This window comes from Aspergillus fumigatus, chromosome 5 (assembly GCF_000002655.1).
Source record: "Aspergillus fumigatus Af293 chromosome 5, whole genome shotgun sequence".
In the NCBI taxonomy this organism is placed as follows: Eukaryota; Fungi; Ascomycota; class Eurotiomycetes; order Eurotiales; family Aspergillaceae; genus Aspergillus; species Aspergillus fumigatus.
In genome coordinates, this window is record NC_007198.1 from 2,238,887 (window position 1) to 2,258,715 (window position 19,829).

At 48.6% G+C, this 19,829-nt stretch overlaps 5 protein-coding genes across 5 annotated transcripts; 3 read left to right on the top strand and 2 right to left on the bottom strand.

Moving 5' to 3' along the window:
* Positions 1-4,941: 4,941 nt before the first annotated feature.
* AFUA_5G08770 (uncharacterized protein) lies at positions 4,942-9,916 on the top strand (the record flags this gene model as incomplete). Its single annotated transcript, XM_748667.2, has 6 exons — positions 4,942-4,996; positions 5,056-5,256; positions 5,329-5,513; positions 5,640-7,610; positions 7,660-8,718; positions 9,132-9,916. The coding sequence occupies exons 5-6, from the start codon at positions 7,674-7,676 to the stop codon at positions 9,914-9,916; spliced, it is 1,830 nt and encodes a 609-aa protein (XP_753760.1). The 5' UTR covers positions 4,942-4,996; positions 5,056-5,256; positions 5,329-5,513; positions 5,640-7,610; positions 7,660-7,673.
* A 1,475-nt stretch (positions 9,917-11,391) lies between these two features.
* Positions 11,392-15,028, top strand: bgt3 (uncharacterized protein). The gene is made up of 4 exons (XM_077804805.1): positions 11,392-11,773; positions 12,093-12,658; positions 12,752-14,282; positions 14,350-15,028. Exons 2-4 carry the CDS (start codon positions 12,361-12,363, stop codon positions 14,492-14,494), a joined length of 1,974 nt encoding a protein of 657 aa, XP_077660941.1. The 5' UTR covers positions 11,392-11,773; positions 12,093-12,360; the 3' UTR covers positions 14,495-15,028.
* Positions 15,029-15,094: 66 nt separating this feature from the next.
* AFUA_5G08790 (SRR1 family protein) lies at positions 15,095-16,049 on the bottom strand (the record flags this gene model as incomplete). The annotated part of the gene is made up of 2 exons (XM_748665.1): positions 15,095-15,438; positions 15,524-16,049. The coding sequence occupies 2 exons, from the start codon at positions 16,047-16,049 to the stop codon at positions 15,095-15,097; spliced, it is 870 nt and encodes a 289-aa protein (XP_753758.1).
* A 250-nt stretch (positions 16,050-16,299) lies between these two features.
* Positions 16,300-18,042, top strand: AFUA_5G08800 (copper acquisition factor BIM1-like domain-containing protein; the record flags this gene model as incomplete). Its single annotated transcript, XM_077804806.1, has 2 exons — positions 16,300-17,396; positions 17,486-18,042. Exons 1-2 carry the CDS (start codon positions 17,186-17,188, stop codon positions 18,040-18,042), a joined length of 768 nt encoding a protein of 255 aa, XP_077660942.1. The 5' UTR covers positions 16,300-17,185.
* Positions 18,043-18,316: 274 nt separating this feature from the next.
* On the bottom strand, positions 18,317-19,732 carry AFUA_5G08810 (alpha/beta fold hydrolase; the record flags this gene model as incomplete). The annotated part of the gene is made up of 2 exons (XM_748663.2): positions 19,634-19,732; positions 18,317-19,563 (listed from the first exon to the last, which is right to left on the bottom strand). The coding sequence occupies exon 2, from the start codon at positions 19,505-19,507 to the stop codon at positions 18,317-18,319; it is 1,191 nt and encodes a 396-aa protein (XP_753756.1). The 5' UTR covers positions 19,508-19,563; positions 19,634-19,732.
* Between the last annotated feature and the right edge of the window lie 97 nt (positions 19,733-19,829).

Below are 19,829 nucleotides of genomic sequence, written 5' to 3' on the forward strand. Positions count from 1 at the left end.
TGCCAATGGACTATTGACAAATACCCAATGTCTACAAGGTATCCATTTCTTTGTCGCTTTTCAACCTTAAATGAGAGCGGTGGTTCAGATAATGGAGTCAGCAACCGTAGTATCCTTCTGCCAAGATAAGGCCAAGACGATCAAGATTTCTGGTTGTTGTTCGCCTGAGAATCGAATTGCGGTAGTTCATTTCGGGCCTGGCGAGCCGCTGCCAGTTCCTTCCTCCAGTGATTAGGCAGTTAGACAAAACTGGCACGAAACAAGGAATGGCCGTGTACCCGGTATAGCCTGATAGAGGAATGGTCAACGGATAAATAATGGTTCTTCGTTCCCGCGCGGCTGTTGTATGTCTTAGTCGCCGATACCAAGGGCAATGTTGATATTGATACAGAACACGGAAGATTTGAGGGTCTGGCTTGACATCAGAATTGTGCGGGTATTATACGGATCTTATTCTCCAACAAGAGGTAGTAAGACCACAATCGAGGCGTGATGAAATATAGCACTGAAGAGATCTGCGAGAGTCTTCAAGCTTCTAGCATGGTTTCTAGCATCAATGTATGCTACTTTGACATGGCTTGCTAGCATCAGTTTCTGGTTTGGTCCCCTCAAAATGCAAATCAATATCTCTGGGTTTGACTGGAGTTCGCTCTGAGACTTTGCCCTTTCTTTTTGGGGGGGGGGGGGAACCCAGGTGGGATCAGTTTACGGCTGATAGTGCATCGCGGGCTCCATTCAGACGATCATCTCCGAAAATGTCCTAGGTAGTCTACATTTACATGAACTGGCCAACCGGGGAAAGGGGGAAAAAAAAGAAAGAAATTTAATCATCTTTTTCCAAGTGTTTCAGGTTGTACACAGTATTTGACAGAGCTTGTGACTTCCTATTGTCAGGCTGTTTCCGTAGATTACTCTGTTTTGGAGGCAACATTTTTCATGTTGATGAGGCAAAGTCGATCGACGTATTTTTACTGATTGCATCAAATACCTAACTCTCATGGGTTAAAATCTACCTCTAAATAATTTTCTTGGATAGTAGATTGCACCTCACACGTCCAAGGTATAATGGTACCTAGGGACTCCGTACCTAGGTTTGTCAATAACTCCATCCGTTCAGTACTAATCTAACAAATTGTGGAACTTGGATCGGATCATCATCTAAGCTTCAGCGGTCCATCTAGTGCTCCGACGTCCGGAAACCGATCCAGTTCTGGCTTTGAGACATCATTGCTACTAGCTCGTAGCCGTAGCTCCACAGACTCAATGGTTGAAGCCATTGATCCGCCACAGGGATAATCAAAAGATTCCCCGTCGCCGGAGAGGGGTTTGGCTACTCCGTACAATAGTCTCCATCGTTCTGGGCAGTGAGAGGGGCGCCTGGAGCCTTGGATCGTATCTGCACTATTTTGTTTAGCGAGCAAACTTAGCAACCTAGCAACATCGCTATGCCCCGAAACGATTTTTTTAGGATGCAACTCTGGCGCCGTGGATGACTCGATCATTTTTCTTGATTGAGATGCAATCTATTATCTTCAGGAGGAACCTGAAGCTTTGCTTGATATCCTTCCACTTCAAATGGCACCCTAGGCGCCAAGACCACACTTTCTCCGTAACCGCCTGGTTCGATTGTCTTTCGCAGAAGCTCGCCCACTTGCCCCTCTTTCCATTTTTGTCTCTATGCGAGGACTCAAAATTTTTTTTCCATGGCATTGTTCTGGAACTGTTGCAAAGAGAAAGGCCAAATGAGCAATTGTGAGTTCCTGGTCTCAAAGAAAAGTTAGTTACTCCTTCGGGCTTGACATAACAAATGAGAGGTTCGAAAAACTGGTAGTTCCGGGGGTTTACGGGAGCTATGTTAAAGCAACCTGCACCAATCCCACTGGCCTTTGCCAATGGCTACTCCGTATTCTGACGGTTCGAGAGGGATATGAGCACCGTTGAATGCCATCGTACCCAGCGGATCCACTATCGCCGACGCTAAAGCAAACTAGGATGTTCCTTGGTCAAAAGGGTCGAGGACAGTCTCTGAAACGTGTCTGGACAGTTGGAGATTAGAAGACAGTAAGTACTACTCCGTACAGAGCGGTCTATTTGAAACCTACAAATTTGTCTCGTTCAGTAATGTGTGTTAATCTACAGCTGAGCGACATAGCAGTGCGAGGTTACCTAAACGGGGAGCTACGGCTTACGACGACCTCAACTAGCCCCAGTCTAAAAAGTATCCAGCGCTTGGATGGTTCAGCTCCAGCTTGGTTCAGGAAAACATCTAATTTTTCCTAGGTATGTGGGCTCTTGAGCTGATGTTCATTTGCAGTATCTGATTAGCTGTGCTTATTGAAGGTCGGTCCAGAGAGATCTTATAATCTGATCTCTCCTTGTAAATTTGCAAGAGAGAGTTCCAAGCCATGAGGCTCGCTCATATGTGTGTTAGACCTGTAATGCACACAATAGGTAAGATACACTAAAAGACACATATCTATTGGTCCATCTTTTCCGCGGAGACTTTTGATATGTTCAATATATTCGCAATATTATTCATGAAAGCATCAACATTGACAGCCAGCCAAGATAAATACTGGATGGCAAGTCCAACCCTGGCAACCCAGCCTGCAAACGCATTGAAGCTTGAGTGGGACGGCCCTTTTTTCCAATTTTACTCTCATCTACCTTTTAACAGTCGGATATCGGAGTCAATTAAGATCCAGGATAGTGCGCAATAAAATGCCGCTGTTACATTGTGGCTGGAAGCTACTGAGTCCCTATGGCACTAATAATTCCTTTATTCTTACATTCTTGGAAGTTCTGAAGGGTCTAAGGTGGGTAGTCTGACCAACTTGAAAGCACAGAGTACGGAGTTGATGGAGGGGAGGCGTCACAATCATTAGGTCTGGATTGCCAAGCCTTACTAAATATTCAGAAAAATCTGATTGCATGATCGTGCATAGTGGATCCATCTATGGGTCTTTAGACCATCCACAGATAGGCTTTGTTAACGAGTCTTATGTCGTTTCTTGGACGGATAGGAACCAAATCTTGAGTGTGATGGCTCCGCCGCTCCGGCTGTGACGGCCTATGGCAGGACAATCGACTTGACCTGCCGCTGTTTATTTTTTGACCCCCTTTGAACAGCGCTTCTTTGTGCACTTGAAGCGTCATAATGCACAATGCAGGAGGGGTTATTACTGAAAAGCAACAGGATTCAGGAGTCTGCAAATGGACTCAATGGGCAATGATTGACCAGCCACTTTGTGCTTAGGACTTGGGGTTGCACAGTGGTTTGCGATAGTTGTATCCGCTTGGAGGTGAATCATCCGAATGGGCGCCGTTAGGCTGTTTCGAGTTTATTTGAACAGGGCCAGAAAGGCAAACTCGATCACATACTATCCGAACGGAGCTTGGCATGAGAATATTATCTTGAGGTTCCTATTTGATCTCGAATCGGGGAAAGCAATTGACGAAAAAGAAAATTAGCAAAGGAAAAGGAGATACGATAAATTACAAAGCACACCACTATGGCTAATAGTGGATGGACATGGGTAGCTCGGGAGGGGTGGATTTGGCGCCACCCGTGGAAACAAGGCTGACGGCAGCAAGTAAGATCAGTCGACTTCATACATGGAATGTAACCAGATCCAGTTTTACCTAGTTTACTACGGTGAACCCTCCGAAAGTATTAAAATGAGAAAAGAGAGCAGAGAAAAGCCGACTAGATTACGAGAATAACGATAGTAAGTATGATATAAGAGGATCCATCTGAAGTTGCGAACTCGATAGTGTTAGAGATATACAAACTCGGCCGATCAATTTGGTACTGAACGGGCTCATGCATTATAGGGTGGAGTCTGTCAGGGCACGGCGCAGCTCAGTTCGTGCGAAGGAGGGTAAATCCAACACCCAGCACTGTTGACTGGATTATTTGCTATCTAAGTACCCACCCTACACACTGAGATCAGATTATTGTAGAGTAATCTACGGAGTATGATGACTACTGTTTTGCTGGTGACCAGCATAATTGATACTTAAATTACTTACCCCCATATGCTTAATATAACAGGGTGTGACACCTAAACGGGGATCAGGTGTCAGTTTGAACATGGAACACAACATCTACTTCTCTAGGAGACGTGATATAGACAGTCTTCAAAGAACTTAGACTACGCAAGGTATATGACCTAAGTAATATTGTAATTTTTACAGACATGGCAACCTAACCAGACCACTGCAGGTATCACTATCTTTCGCTAGCCAAGCAACTAATTTCCTGAACGGTGCCTCTTGCTTCCGTCGCCAATCTTCATTATTCCAGACCATCCATGACCAACGATCTACTGAGAGCAAATCATCCATCAGAAACTTAAAAGTCTAAACAACTGAAGTGCTTAGTTTAAGTGTGGTGGATATCAGAAATTCGGCGATGCCAAGGATATCTTCAAGCACTCGAGACAAGAGACAGGGCAAAAAAAGAGGATCAATAACCTCTAAAATTTATGAGAAAATGAATGCATAAATAAGAAAAGGAAAGGAAAAAAGAAAAGAAAAGCGAACAAAGAACGAAAGGGAAAAAAACTTTCCAACGTAGGATGGCATTAAAGGAGCCTGCTTCAAGAGTCTTTCCACCCCAAGGAGGGCCGCATTTATCAAGAGTGGTTAATACAACCGGAAGGCAGAAGAGTGGATGCCAACTAACTACATTCATTAAATGGTTAATATTCTACCCAAGTCCAACACTTGTGCCACAGCTTAAATTGTGGGCACACACCTAGCCCAGACACATCCATTATGTTGGTTTACCATCATTTCAAGCAGGTCTTTTAGCCACAAGAGTAGTGGCAGGTCCTAACCACTTAGCTGCATAGCCTCTCTCAGCTCAGTTTAGCCATCTTCTACCCATTCCTATATCATTCTCCCTAGCTTCTGATTTAGTTTATTATTATCCGTAACAATAGAATACTAGTACTAATAATAAATGTGATCATAATACCAAACACAGTGGTCCGTACGTTTGCCCTACTTCCTAGTACTATAAAGGCCCGGAGATTAATGGACCACTGACAGATGCACTTCTCGAGACCGGTTCCTTTCGCGCCCCTCTTCTTCAATTTTTACTCGTACCTTGTGCCTACAGTATATGAAGTCTTGATGTGTACTCTTGAGCACAGTTAACAAGGAAAGGGACGCGAACCAAGGCCAGAAGGAAGCCCGACTCCCCCATTCCTTTATTTGATCCCAGCTATCCCACTGGCGGCTTTCTCCGATGTAAAACTGTCTTGCTTTTTCCCACTTTGTCTGTGTTGCCTCATTAGAGGACTGATTAGACTGAATGAGCAGGAAGTCTGACTCTGTCTACCCTTCTCTTTCTGTTATTACCAATCCTTGTCCTACACTCGTTCGACCTCATCCAGTTTGGGCTCGCTGTGACGTCGATTGAACCGACCACTCATTTGCCTTCCCTCTTCTCTTTCACTTAGAAAAGAGAAGAGAATTACTTAGCCTACATGCAGTGATAATATCAGGTGGGTTTCACTCCTGGGGTTCCTTAGTTTGGCTTCCATCTTGCTTTATTCCTGCAAGCTGCACATCATCATCCACCTCAAACATACTGTCCGGCAAGAACCTAAACAGATTGAGCTCTTGGACAGGTTCCCATCGAGTCATTTGGTTTCCTCGCTTCCTCAATCCCTCGTTTTGCCACATTCTCGCTTCTTTCTACTCCTGCATCCTGCAACAATCCTAGTCAATATTACACCACCTTCCCGCTAGTGACAAGCTCAGTTCTGATATACACTGTTTCCCACCACTCAGCAGCTCTATCTGGCGCTCTCCTAGTCCCCTTCAGCTTTGCTATTTATTTTATTTTATTTTATTTTATTTTATTTTATTTTATTTTATTTTATTTTATTTTATTTTATTTTATTTTATTTTATTTTATTTTATTTTATTTATTTATTTATTTCTTTATTTCTTTATTATTATTATTTTTATTTCCGCCGTTGCTCTTGTCTTTTCTTCATTATTATTACTATTACTATTATTATTGTCATTATCTTCTTCGTCCATCCTGTCCTTTTAGTGTCCTGGTCTTCACTTCGCCTCCATTCCTGATCTGGGGTCGCTCGTGCTGGTGCTGATGACCCGTCTGCCTGCCTGAAGGACGGGCCTCGTGTGCAGCTAAATAACCACCCTGGACCCTCCACATTACCACTGCAACCGTTGACACATTCTGAGAGCTCTTCCTCCCCTCTCATACCCCAGTCCAGAGCCACTCAGCTCCTTCGGGCCACTCCCGTCGTTGTTCAGCCTCCCTTTAGCTTCCGTTCCGTCCCAACTCTGTCTATCTGTGATAGCGTTTCGGAGTTTTTGTTCTTGTTTCTCAAATTAACCTTCACCAAGCTCTCGCCGTTCAGACCCCCAGTCTCCTCTTAGACTCCAGCAGCAACACCTTGAGATCATAAAAGGCCGGCAAAAAAGTAGAGGAAAGAAGCCGATTCTCACCCGAGGCCACTCAAGGTCACTCACGGCCGGCATGGTTCAGACCGAACTAGGTCCTTTACCTGCACCCAGATACAAGGACGAGCCTGTCGACGACCATGTAAGTTCCACTGTTACCTCTCCTTTTACTTTTTCTTTTATGTCTGTCACCTTGTCTTGTTCAAGGACAATCACCGCATCTTTGCCTCCTTGCCAATGTGGGTGCAATAGCGTTGGATTGCAAGCACATACAGCAGGCAGCTGTTTATCTGGATTTTACTTCCACAGTTCGTCTGTTTCTCAATCGTACGGCATCTCTTAGCAGGGCGTTCTTCAATCGCGCGATCACGTTACTGTCTTCCGCAAAACCCATTCCTTTGCCAAGGACGATTTACTCTTGCTACTTTTCTGTCCAGGGCCCTTCTTCTCAAGTTCACTTCCTTTGGCAACCTTTTCCCGAAAACACGAAAATATGGAAGGCCTACCCACAAATCCACCTTTCTCTGCTTGAATGATGTGCAGGCCAATGCTTGGTTGGAAGTCGCGAGTGTCAACCCCCTAAGGTCGTCGCTCATGGATCTCCCAACTGGCTTGTGTCATTAACAATGATCCCATGGGAAGGGTCTCTAGTGCCTGAGAATGCTGCACACAACCCACATACTTAACGGCTTCTCTTCAGGACACAGAGCCTTCCATCACCAGTCATGGATATAATTAAATGCCGCTTATCGCAGCTCATCATGTTATTAACCGCCTCATACACTTTGTAAATTTGTTCTCTGAAGTTTGAACTTGGCTGACCTAGCTGTGATTGGACTTTCAGATCAGGCATTCGGCGATTGGACACTCAGGTCTACATAACTCTCATTTGCAACACCCTCGTTCAGGAAGCCTTGCACAGCCGCCAAAACAGTCACCTGGTTCTCCTCTTCAGCCCACTACTTCTCTGCCTGGTGCACCTAGTGCGCCATACGCGTCCCAAGCTTTGGGGAACAGCATTTTGCAACATCCTACCACTCATTACGCTCAACCGACACACGAACAGAACTACTACTCCTCCAATCCTCCCTACAGCACAGCATCTGCATCCGGTCAGTATTCATCTAGTGGTATGTGACTCTGATGCCAACCGTCTTACCAGGGTATAAAGCACACAGAAATTCCCTTTTACAGCCGCTGACACCCTGCTAGGCCTTCCTGATATCATGGCGTCCACCGCTCAAATGCAGAGGCCATATCCTCCGATTTACCACACTCCACAATCAAGCTCTCCAGCATCAGTCGCTTCTCAAACACATGATCAACATAGCCGGGGGCTTTATGCGCAATCACCGCAAATGGCGCCACAGATGTATGGGTACCAACCATATCCATCTATCAACCCTGTACAGCCTCCTCCATACACAGCGCACACGTCTTCCCAGCAGCACCCCCTCACATCGCAGTCCATGATTCTGCCTCATACAAGCACTGCACAGTTATCTCACCAGCCTCCTCAAGCACCGTCTGTTACTATGGCCTCCAGTCCTATTGCCGTCACAGCATCTCAACAGACGCCACCGCAGAGAGCAGTGATGAGCCCACCGCATTCCGCATCGGCTGGTGGCCCCCTTTCCGCCAATAGTATTCACCATACAACTCCAAGCGTCGGTGCAAGCTCTAGCGCAGCACCGGGCCCAATTCCAGCGACAACTCCTCTCGTAGTGCGACAAGACAGCAATGGAGTACAATGGATCGCGTTTGAGTATTCTCGGGATCGTGTGAAGATGGAATATACAATTCGGTGTGACGTCGAATCTGTCAATGTGGACAATCTTTCCCAAGAGTTCAAGACGGAAAACTGTGTCTATCCTCGTGCTTGCTGCAGCAAGGATCAGTACAAAGGCAATCGGCTTGTTTACGAGACGGAGTGCAACGCCGTTGGCTGGGCTCTTGCTGATTTAAATCCCGCTCTGAGAGGGAAACGTGGACTCATTCAACGAGCCGTCGACAGCTGGAGGAACAGCAACCAGGATCCTCGACTTCGAAGCCGACGTGTGAGGAGGATGGCAAAATTGAACCGGCGCCAGGGGCTCTCTGCGCAACCACCTACTCACATGGCTGCAGCTTCTCCTGTTCCTCAGGACATTTCAGGTGGTCTTGCAGCGCCCAGTCCCCGTCCTGGACTTGGGCCGTTGCCTATGGGACCCCCACAGCTACACCATCACCATGCTCAACCTGAAGGTAGTGGAAGCAATGAGGATGTCAGCGGTATGTTTCACCACATGTGATGTGTTTGAACTTTATTCCATTCTATGACTGTTGGATTTGACAACGGTGTCTATGATCAATGATCATGTAACATTCTTCATGACGCTTTCGTATGGATACCACTGGCTGGGTATTTTTCTCTTTTCCCTTTCTTATTGCGTCTACTTATCTTCAGAAGAAAATTCCCTTCCCTTCTACCTTCTGCATATATTCTTGCCGCCATTGGTATTGTCAAATTTGATGTACTTTTATCTTCTGGAGTGGTTTTCTTCTCTATTTGCAACCCATACCCAATCGCGCTATATTTATTGTGTCACCACGGGTGCTGGATCCCTCTACGTCTGAAACTGTGATGTGCCCTGTGAAGCTGAGCGTAGGCTAATATATATATTGTCATACTATGCATAATATAGGTACCACTGAGTTTTCGAACAGTACCGATCGTCAGCCTGGTGTGGAGGCTCCCCTCACCTCAGGACATACAACCACAGATATCCGCACCGCGCAGGTCTTTCACGGTTATCCTACATTCCCTACATCTGCCAGTGCAGGAGGAGGATCTAGAGGACCATCAATACCCCCTTTGATACGAGATAGCGGACTAGGAAGCCTGGGGAGGCACTCGGCGGTTGCGACTTCAGTCCATAAGACTGAAGTCGAAGACGACGATGACGAACGCAATCCAAGCCACGAAGCACTCTTCGGAGCACTAACTGACGGGATGCGGCGTAAGTTCATACTTGTTGACGACCCGCAAAGGGGTTGTCGCGTCCGTGTAAAGGTTATGCTGGACCAAGTCAACTTGAACGAAATACCCGATTCATACCGGATGTCCAACTCGGTGTATCCCCGGACCTACTTCCCCGTGCAAATGAAACATCCACGTGGCCGCGAGGTTCCTGGAAGAAGATATTTCAAGGATGACCACCAAACAGATGACGATCAAGAGACTGCGACTGTCGGAAGGGTCCTAGTTCCAGTACCCCAAGCAGATGATGGCGGCGAAATCGCCGTTCCTAAGCTGACGAGAGGACGGCACAGGAAGGAGGTTCTGCTTAACGACTTGGGTTACCGAATGAGTTGGAGCCAAAGTCGAGTCTTTGCTGGGCGGCCGTTGTTTCTTCAACGCTCTCGTACGTTGCTGTCCCACTTACCACCATCCTTGCTGTGGCGGACTCATATCCGCTTGTACCAGTGAAGGAATATTTTATAGCTAACTCTATCTCCTTGCCTTCTTTTTTGGGAACAGTTGACGCATACCGGAACAAGATGCGCAGCACCATGCTAGCTGCAGGTCATGACCCCTCCTCCATTCCTCGCCATCTTGAGACTCGGGCCGGAAAGCGAAGGTTCCTCGAGCGCAGGCAGCGACAGGGGACGTCTGCATCTCAACGGAGCGCAGAAGAAGTTGAAGCGTAAATGGAACAGATGTGTGATATGCTTGTTGTGCTAACAGCTTGAGACTACCGCACTTTATGGTTGTTCTATGATGTTTTATGATATGGCCGACTACTTGCTACGATGTGACGACCGTATGAGAATACCGAATTGCCATACTGTCGAGTAGACAGCTGCTTGTCATTGTGATCACAGACGCCCCGGATGGCGGACTTGAGCGTTTTAAAGTCTTCATAACGAAGGAATGAATGGAGTCCATCAACAGGGCAGGCGTTTTGAGATGATATTTGACTTCTGCGATGATTATACAATGACTGTGATGGCCATGAATATTAGGCACCCTATGGATGTGAAAATGAATGCAATGACTGATTCTGTTTCTTCGCTTTTGAGACCTTTTTTTTTTCTTTTTTTTCTATATGCCGTGGCCCGGTTGTTGAAATAGAACATCAAGAGTCGAAGTCTCCCGCATGACACTGACAGAAACAGAAACTGGGACAGTAATGATCACATGCAGTATTTGAGCCAATCAGGATATTCTTCCCTTCACACTAGAGGGAGGGCTCTAAGCCGAAAGTGGAAAAGCGGAAGATATCTTGCCTGGTTGAGATAGATAGGGTTACCTCTGTTCCAAAAACGCCAGTGGTAATAATACACCAGCCGTAGGAGGAAGGTACGTCTCGTCTGTCTCGCATTGGACTGCATCCGCTCATGCGGTTCATTGCATTTGTATCATTGTCAGTGAATCAAGAATGGATTGCGGTCGGCAGTTGGAGGGTTCAAATCCTCTCTGAGCAACAGGAACATTAACCTCTGCTGGATGGCGTCGGATCAATTGACTCGACCTATCTAAATCTCGGTATGGTAGCACATGTCGTGTCGTTCACCTATCAGACATGTATATGTATGTATTTGTCTATGATTTCCATCTTTTGTGAGGTTGTGCTCATTGCATTTCTCGCGCAACGTCAAATAGTTTGGAACTAAAATAGTAATCCATTGAGGTTGCCGGCTGTAGTAAACGAGGTCGAGTTTGACTCAACGTAATTTTCGCTTCTTGAGTTCTCCACGCTGGGGTTTACCGCAACCAGGGTCTTTTGACATTGAGAAGGGAAAAAGGAGTCTCTGAGCATGGACCTTGATCAGCAACGCATTTGCTGGGCTTGAGATCACATCACAATAATTACAAAACTATGGGTAAGCCAGTAAACAATAAAGAGTGAGTGCGTTTCAAATAGGGGAAGAGACATATTTGGAGGGAGTTATTGATGATAAGCACTAAATCAGGTTGTCGGGGCCACCAGCCGACCATCCTCCGCATCAACATCATCGTCTGTGCTTGACTCGGCTGGTGGGAAGTAACATCATAACATACTGTATTCCGCATGCAGTCACTGGGTTTTTTTCCCCTCAAATTGCTTCTTTCATATTCGTAAATCGATCATTCGAAGCAACCTTGTCTTCTTTGTCTGTTTTGTCACTCCTACAGTCTATCAACTCTTAGTGTTGAGGGCATTATTCTACTTCCCGTAGTCTGTATCAACATCGACATCGACATCGACATCGACAGCGACAGCGACGGTTATTGCGATGCTAGTTTAGGCTTCCGTCTTCTGGCGTTTTTTTCCTCGCATGATCAAGCACCATCATTTTCTGGGTGAGTGTTTCTTTGGTACGAATCTTATTGGTGTCTCCCGATTCCCAAAAATATCCTGTCAACGTCGCATTCTTCTGCCATGCTTATTACGGAATGTTCTGCGCCCCGGATCTGTCTAACTAAAGGAATCTTTCGACTTATCGAAAGTTCATGAACCTGCAGTCAATAATCTGCACTCCCAAGTTCCAACCGCTCCATATTTCGCATTTTCACTGTTCTTCTTGCCTGTTCCTGAAATATCATAAGTTCTCCGCTGTCATTGCTTGGAACCGTGGTTCAACTTGGTGGCCTATCCCGCTGATTCAGTAAGTATTATTAGGTGTCCGTCTCCAAAGAAAAAGTTGGCGGCCTGGACCGGATTAATCAAACGTGATCGGTCACTCTACTTAACTTTCTGGCACAGCCCGGTTATTCCATCAATCTACCTCCTTTGCTAATTCCAGAACTAAATATCCCTCCCATTATTGGAAACGAAGCGGACATCGGTCGTTTGTCTTGACCTACAATATCTGCCAATTTGTCTATCGGAAAGTACGGAGGGAAATCTCATACGGACGGGTACGGGTGCGCTAGTTGTGCTTTGAGCCATGTCTGGTCCCAACCGGACTTACAGTTTCGGCGAGGGCGACGATAGTTTAGCACATCCATCTTCCAGAACTCATGCCATGCACTCGCAGTACGACGATGTTTCCCCGATCTCCGACGGAGCCCGTATGAATCCGATGAATGGTCAGGGAATGGACCACGGCCTTGCCTCGGTGCTGGAGGACGGCCGTCAGGGATGGGGTCGAAGTCCAGAACCGTCACCCTCGTTACTTACGGGTTCTTCAGCGACCCCGGGGATGGATAATCTGGGCCCAGGCGCCGTGGGAGGCGGCATTAGCGGTATTGCTCTCAGTGTTGCCAATAGCCACGATCGTTTGAGTGGAGTGGAGGCCCTCATGGGCACAGATGGCCAGGAGGCTAATATTCCTGCAGAGCGAGGGTTAAGCACCACGGGCTCCGATAACCCATACGTCCCTGAGCCGCCGGAGCATCGATATTCGTACGGTTCCAATATCGCTTTGGGGGCAGCCGCTGCCCCCGCTGGACAGTTGACCCCGGGTCAATCCGTTTCGCATCTTAGCTCGACGAATCCATCGCAACGCAACCTCTATGATATCCCATATCAGGATGTAGGGGGTCTGAACGCCGGTCCCTACCAACGGCATTCGGCTTATAGCTCGAACGATCTGCCTGTTGATATCAATCCAGATGAGATCGTCGATGATGGTGATGACGGTTTTGTGCCGGCGCCGAACTCAGGATCTGGTGCTCGCAAGTCTCAGGCCATTCCTGCGGCGGCGGGAGGTGCCGCAGCGGGTGGGGTTTTGGGAAATCTGGGAGGGCTTTTCGGGGGCAAGAGTGCTGCCGATACATCGTACGGACCGGTCCCAGGAGCTGGTCTCGAGGCTGGAGAGAAGGGTCGCTGGGTGAAACCGAAGCCAGGAGGGGGTAACAAGAAGCGCGGATGGATTGTGGGGGCGATCCTGGCTTTCATCATCATTGGGGCCATCGTGGGAGGTGCGGTCGGTGGTACAATAGGCCACAGAGGCAACGAGGAGCCTTCCTCGGCTTCCTCGGCTTCGTCCTCTTCCACACAAACAGCCACCGAAGACACAAGCGTGAATGGGGATCTGGATAAGAATTCTGCCGAGATCAAGGCCCTGATGAACAACAAGAATTTGCACAAAGTCTTCCCCGGTATTGATTACACCCCGTGGGGTGTCCAATACCCTCTGTGTCTCAAGTATCCTCCATCTCAGAACAATGTGACACGGGATATGGCCGTGCTCACGCAACTAACAAACAACGTGCGCCTCTACGGTACGGACTGCAACCAGACGGAAATGGTCCTTCACGCGATCGACAAGCTCGAGATAAAGGATATGAAAATCTGGCTAGGCGTGTGGATCGACAGTAACGAAACGACGTCCCGACGGCAAATAGACCAATTGTACAAGATTATCGACGACGCCAAGGATATTTCCATCTTTAATGGGGCCATTGTTGGTAATGAAGCCCTCTATCGAGCAGGCAGTGACAAGACCTCCGCGCAAACAACCCTCATCAACTACATGCAGGAAGTGAAGGACCACTTTAAAAAGAAGAACATTGATCTGCCGGTCGCAACATCAGATTTAGGTGACAACTGGGACGCAACCTTGGTTCAAGCGGCAGACGTTGTCATGGCGAACGTGCACCCATTCTTCGGAGGCATTCCGGTTGATCAAGCTGCGGCTTGGACGTGGCGATTCTGGCAGGATCACAATGTCGCCTTGACCAAGGGCACCAACAAGAAGCAGATTATATCTGAAGTCGGCTGGCCCAGCGGCGGAGGAAATGATTGCGGGCAGGGTGCTAACTGCCCGAACGACACAGCGGGTGCAGTGGCTGGCGTCGACGAGCTGAACAAGTTCATGGAGGACTGGGTCTGTCAAGCCCTAGATAATGGCACGGATTATTTCTGGTAAAGACCCTAAAACCATCCTCAGCAGTCAACAAGCTTCGAGCACAGCGGCTAACGAGTTCGATAGGTTCGAGGCATTCGACGAGCCATGGAAAATCGTGTACAATACTGGGAAGGAGAATTGGGAAGACAAATGGGGTCTCATGGACTCGGCTCGTAACCTCAAGCCTGGCCTCAAGATACCTGACTGTGGCGGCAAAACGGCCACTTGATGACTATGATGCCCCTTTACTTTTCCCATTTGACGCTCGATTCGATAGCTCTTGGCACCTTTCCCATCCATTTATCCCTGCACATCAACCCTCTCGCAACCCTTTTCCTTCTATTGCTATACATGCTTGACGACGCATATCCTGACGAACCCCTTACAAGTCTTTGGCTTTGGCGTTGGTGCTGCTTTTTTTTTTCTCCTCTTAATTCTGTACGTTTACCCCTGTTAAATATTCTCTCCCTCAGTCGGGTCCAGAGCGCCAATCCCTGGTCGCCGCTGATCTCGCACCATTTTGTGGGAAACTTGTGTCAGTTTGCACATGGACACTCCTTGCTAAGATACACTTGTTAATGATTGGGTGATTGTCTGTATATACCATAGCAGGCCCTCGCTGGGGTTGAATTCGACGCCATTGGACCTGCGGAAAGTTGAGTGTTTTGGGATTGTACGAAATATCACCCGCCACTTTGATAGGGGTAGTAGTCTCGCAGTTCGCGTACTTTTACAATGATGAATAAATCAGTGCTGTCTATGGCTACAGAGGGGTATATACTAGTCTATCAGAGTACCGCGCGCGGAACCCACCGAGTTCGTTCCAGTCTCACTCCTTCTTCAAAAGGTACAAGCGCATATTCCAAAACGCATGCTCATTGATTTCAAACGTAGGAACTCGCACTGACTCCCTGGTGCCGAGATACCGATCCACAACCTCGGACTCGACCCCCTCTAGGGGACCGCCGAAGAGCAACGGCGGATCGGCAGCAAACAACTGCTCAAGATGCGTCCGCTCCGCACCGGGACAGTACAGAAATGATCGACTGGATACCTTTGCGAACCCCTCGGGGTGTTCGAGGACGGTGATCCCGAGAGAGTTGAGGAGCAGCCGGTCGAGCTGGTTGAAGACGGGATCTTGGGCATAGGCGGTGATCGAGGGACAGTATTTATCTAAGAAATGGAAAAATGCACTCTTCAGTCAAATAGTCTTTCCATAAAAGGCGCACGAATTTACTGATCGCAGCAATCGACTTACTTATCAATTCCATCACGCCCACCAATGCAGCGAGCTGATACAGCGACACACTGCGGCGATCTACCCAACCTCCTCGCAGAAACCCACTTGGGCTTCCAAGACCAATACAGACGATGTTCTCTAGCTCAGTCGCGTGGGGAACTGGATCGGAGATCGAACTGGTCCCTTCAAACCTCCTCCGGAGTGTGTCCGCCATCACGCGCCATGTCTCCGATCCCTCCCATCTCTCGCGGTACCCATTGAACTGAGTGTGGAGGTCGCCCAGAGTCAATTGAGAGGGAGCTTCAGCTGGCATCAGCAATGGGGTTGTCGATTGGCCTCCGTCAGCGCTCTGGTTTGGGCGCAGTGCCCGTCGCACGTTTTTGTTGGTGGTAACATGCGTCCAGCCCTCCGCGTCGGTGACTTGCAGGCGTTTCTGCTGCTGGATTCTGGAATCAGATTTTCTAGGGCGTCGTGTATGCGGCATCTTGGTATATCTGTGGTGTCGGGTCGTCTCTGGGAGTATACACTGTGATGTGATGCGCATACGGGGGGGTGATTTTTGTTATCTTTTATCGGGGCGGTTATTGGTGGTGGGGTGGATCGTGGAGCTTATCATGTATCTTATCGGTTATCAAGTTACCGCTCTCCGTAGTAGTAATCTTCTAAAGTCTCATGGAGTCATGAGCTATACGCTGTACCTTACGCAAAGACTAAGAGAATGTGCGCCAGTTTAGTGAAATCATGTCAGCTTGGACTATTGCACAATACAGGATTTGACTGGTGTTCATGTTGAGCAAACGACGAGCTCCAGATGAGCTGTGGGAGCGTGCTACGCTCAAACAAGAACTACTATAATCACTTCAGAGCATTTTAAGTCCAGTCAAAAGATGATAAAATCGAGAAGTCTCAGTCATACTACTCTCGGGTAATCTTGAGTTTTTCAAGCGACGTTACTCACTCGAATTGATGATGTGTATCCATCACAGTGATCGGCCCCTCCTGCTTCACTCACGAAGGATCTTTAAGCGCCCAGCCCCATGATGGCTCCCTCTTCTAGCGTGAAGATAGGGGCGCTTCCACATCCTTTTGCTCCACGAATCATCGGCGCAGAATGGCTTCAACAATCCCTGCCAGGACGTGATGCCACTTGCAGGCCAGCGTCTTGGACGTCCCTTCGATCCAATCCGACGGCGAGATTGGTTGTCCCCTCACGGGCGCACTACTGCCAATTCTCAACAGACCTCTCAAGCGCAGAGGAATGAGGCAGACGCACCGCCAACCTTCAATCTTTTCAACCTGCGGGTGTGGTCACATCAAAGTCTCCTGCATTCTCACTCGTCCAATTTTTATCCCCTTCCTGCGGTCGTCAAGTCAAGATGTGAAATGCTGCTGCAGGCCCTGGCCTTCGGGCCTTATTCGCTCTCTTTCAAAAAGACTTGAACGTCCTCCCTATTTGGTTCATCTGGCTGCTGCTCGCGAAGCTTATTTTCCTTTCCTCTTCGGTGATGATCAGTTTTCTGCGGTTCGGACGGTTGAACTGTTCGCCAACAGCTTGACTTGACTTGCAAACTTCACATCCGAAAAGAGGACGGTTGCTCTTTTTTGTTTGCAGGACTACTTCTGCTGTTACAGCTGACTTCAGTATCCATTGCGGCCTTCTGTGAAGGTCTCACATACATCATGGTGCTTCCATCTTCGGTATCACAATGGGCGGCGCTCATCGCACTGCTGTGCGCTGGACTGGCCAATGCCCACACTGTCATCACATACCCCGGCTACAGAGGAAACAACCTCCACACCAACGGCACTGTCGAACAATCAAACGGTTTGGGGCAAGCTGAAGTTAATGGCTCGGTCATCTTCCCCTACGGCATGGAGTGGATGTATCCTTGTATGCATGACCCGGCTACCATTAGAGAATTCTAAATCGAGTCCGATGAGCGTGTACACAGCTAATGTATAATCGTCTTATTTTTGCAGGCGGAGGTATGCCGACAACCACTAATCGAACGAAATGGCCGGTCGGAGGCGGCGCTATTGCCATCCAACCTGGCTGGTTCCAGGGTCATCAAACCGCCCTCATCTACATCAACCTGGGCCTGGGCACAATCCCTCCGAACATGAGCCATCCGATGGTCCCTCCCTTCCAGATTACAGGTCCGACCAATGACCCTTATCCTGGTACTATCTGCCTGCCACAAGTCCCACTGCCGGCAAACACGAGTGTGAAGCCAGGAGATCACGCTACTATCCAGGTTATCGAGACTGCCAAGCACGGTGCAGCTTTGTACAATGTACGTTCCCCGCTCTTTGCCAGATGGCTGAATCTGACCATGATGCAGTGCGTGGACATTGAATTCGCCGAGCCGTCGGAGGTAGAGGAAGTGACGCGTGACAACTGCTTCAACTCGAGCATCATCAGCTTTGGTGAGGTCTTCACAACAACGTCGCTCACATCAGCAGCGGCTCCCAAGTCGTCGCTGATGAGCGTGCTGCCTGTTTACATGGTAGCATTGCTCAGTTGGGCGATGATGTAAATACCTGTTTTACTTTGGCTTTCGCGGCTCGTTTTGCATTACATACCAGTTTGAGTATACTACCTTATCATGAACTTTGCGAGGCTTCCTATGCACCTCACTCTTTCCTTACGAGCCAGGCATTCTTATCTTACAGGCGCTTAAATCTATGAAGCCCCATGACCGAAGCAGATACCTGTTAATTAACAGTCAAGATACAGCTTCAGACGCCAATTAACCAAAATATTATATACCATGTGTCCACACACACATATTTTACAGGTTCATTACGTGTTCATTCGACACTACGCACTAGGCGTAGAATCGCATTGGAAACCTCCTCTGGGCTCTCCTGTGGCGCCCAATGTCCAACGCCTTCGATCAACCTCAGGAACTTAAAATCGCTGCACACCTCCCCATTTACCATCCTCTCCAACGCCCCTGGTTCCTGGTAGATGCCCCAGTCCATCTCCCCCGACACAAAAGCACAAGGCACCTCGATCTTCTTCCCCGCGAAAGTGTCGAAATCCTGCGTAAACCGGCCATCCGCTGCCGTCCGCACTCGATACCAGTTCAACCCGCCCTGGAACCCCGTCCGCCCGTACTCCGCCACATAGACCTCCAGATCGGAATCCGGTAGCCAGGCCTGCGAAAGCTGCTGGGCGTTCTCCGGCTCGTTTTCCATGTCCAGCGCGATAGCTTCGGGCATGGTAGCGTCCAGCGGCATAATATAGTAGAATGGTAGTTGTAATAGTTCATCTGCTGTCCAGGTCTTCAACGGACGCGGGCAGTTGCGCGCGCACGAGCCACTCTTCAGGTGAAAGTATCCTCGCAGGAACTCGTGGAGTCGACCCGGGGGGAGATTCATCTCGTTGCTTGCAGAAGCGGTGGAGTAGTACCATTTGTAGTGTTTGCGGTTGCGCTGGGCCAGCTCGGCATGGATGCTGTTGCTGGCGGCGGATTCCATGCCACTCCCGCTCCCTGGGGTACCGTGGACATGGTCAGGGTTGGTTGCAGTGTTGAATGGTAGTGAGGGCGTGCCGTTGAACGGATGGCTCAGCAGGAGCACGCTTTCGAAGAAATCTGGGCGAATCAATGCGCACATCGCGGCGGTTACGGCGCCGCAGTCGTGGCCTACGACGCAGCGCACGGAGCGGTACCCCAAGGCGTGGACGAGGATCACCATGTCTCGTGCTAGCGAGGTGAGCGAGAAGGTGGACAGGTCTACCTCATTGTAGCTGCGGGTGTCCCAACCTGTGGTGCGGCCGAATCCGCGCTGGTCGGGGGCGACGGCGTAGTATCCTGCTTCTGCTAGGCGGGGGAGGACCTTACGCCATGAGAAAGCCAGTTCGGGGAAGCCATGGAGAAGCAGGATTAGAGGACGGTTGCGGTCGGGAGAGTAGCCGGCCTCCAGGATGTGGAAGTTGAGGGCGGCGGTGGAGATGAATCGACTGGAGACATTAGGGGGAAGGGGGAGGGATGCCATTATGATTTGTGTTTTCGCTTTGCTTTTGGATGTTGATGGAGAGATAGATTACCTGTCTGCCATGCAATAGTTAGCAAGAGCTTGGGTGCATTAGATGGTATGGATCTATAGAACCCGTAGATCTACATTTCTCCACATTAATGCCGAGTATATATGTTGAGTGTCTCCATAATGATCAGCCACATTGATTACCCGAAAATCAAGACAGAAAATCAAGGCATTAAGGCAGACACAAGTGTTCATTGGTAGCCTTATTTTCAAGGTGCCGACCAGCTGTAAGTTGACGGATGCAACCTCAGGCATCGACACACCCACACCCGCA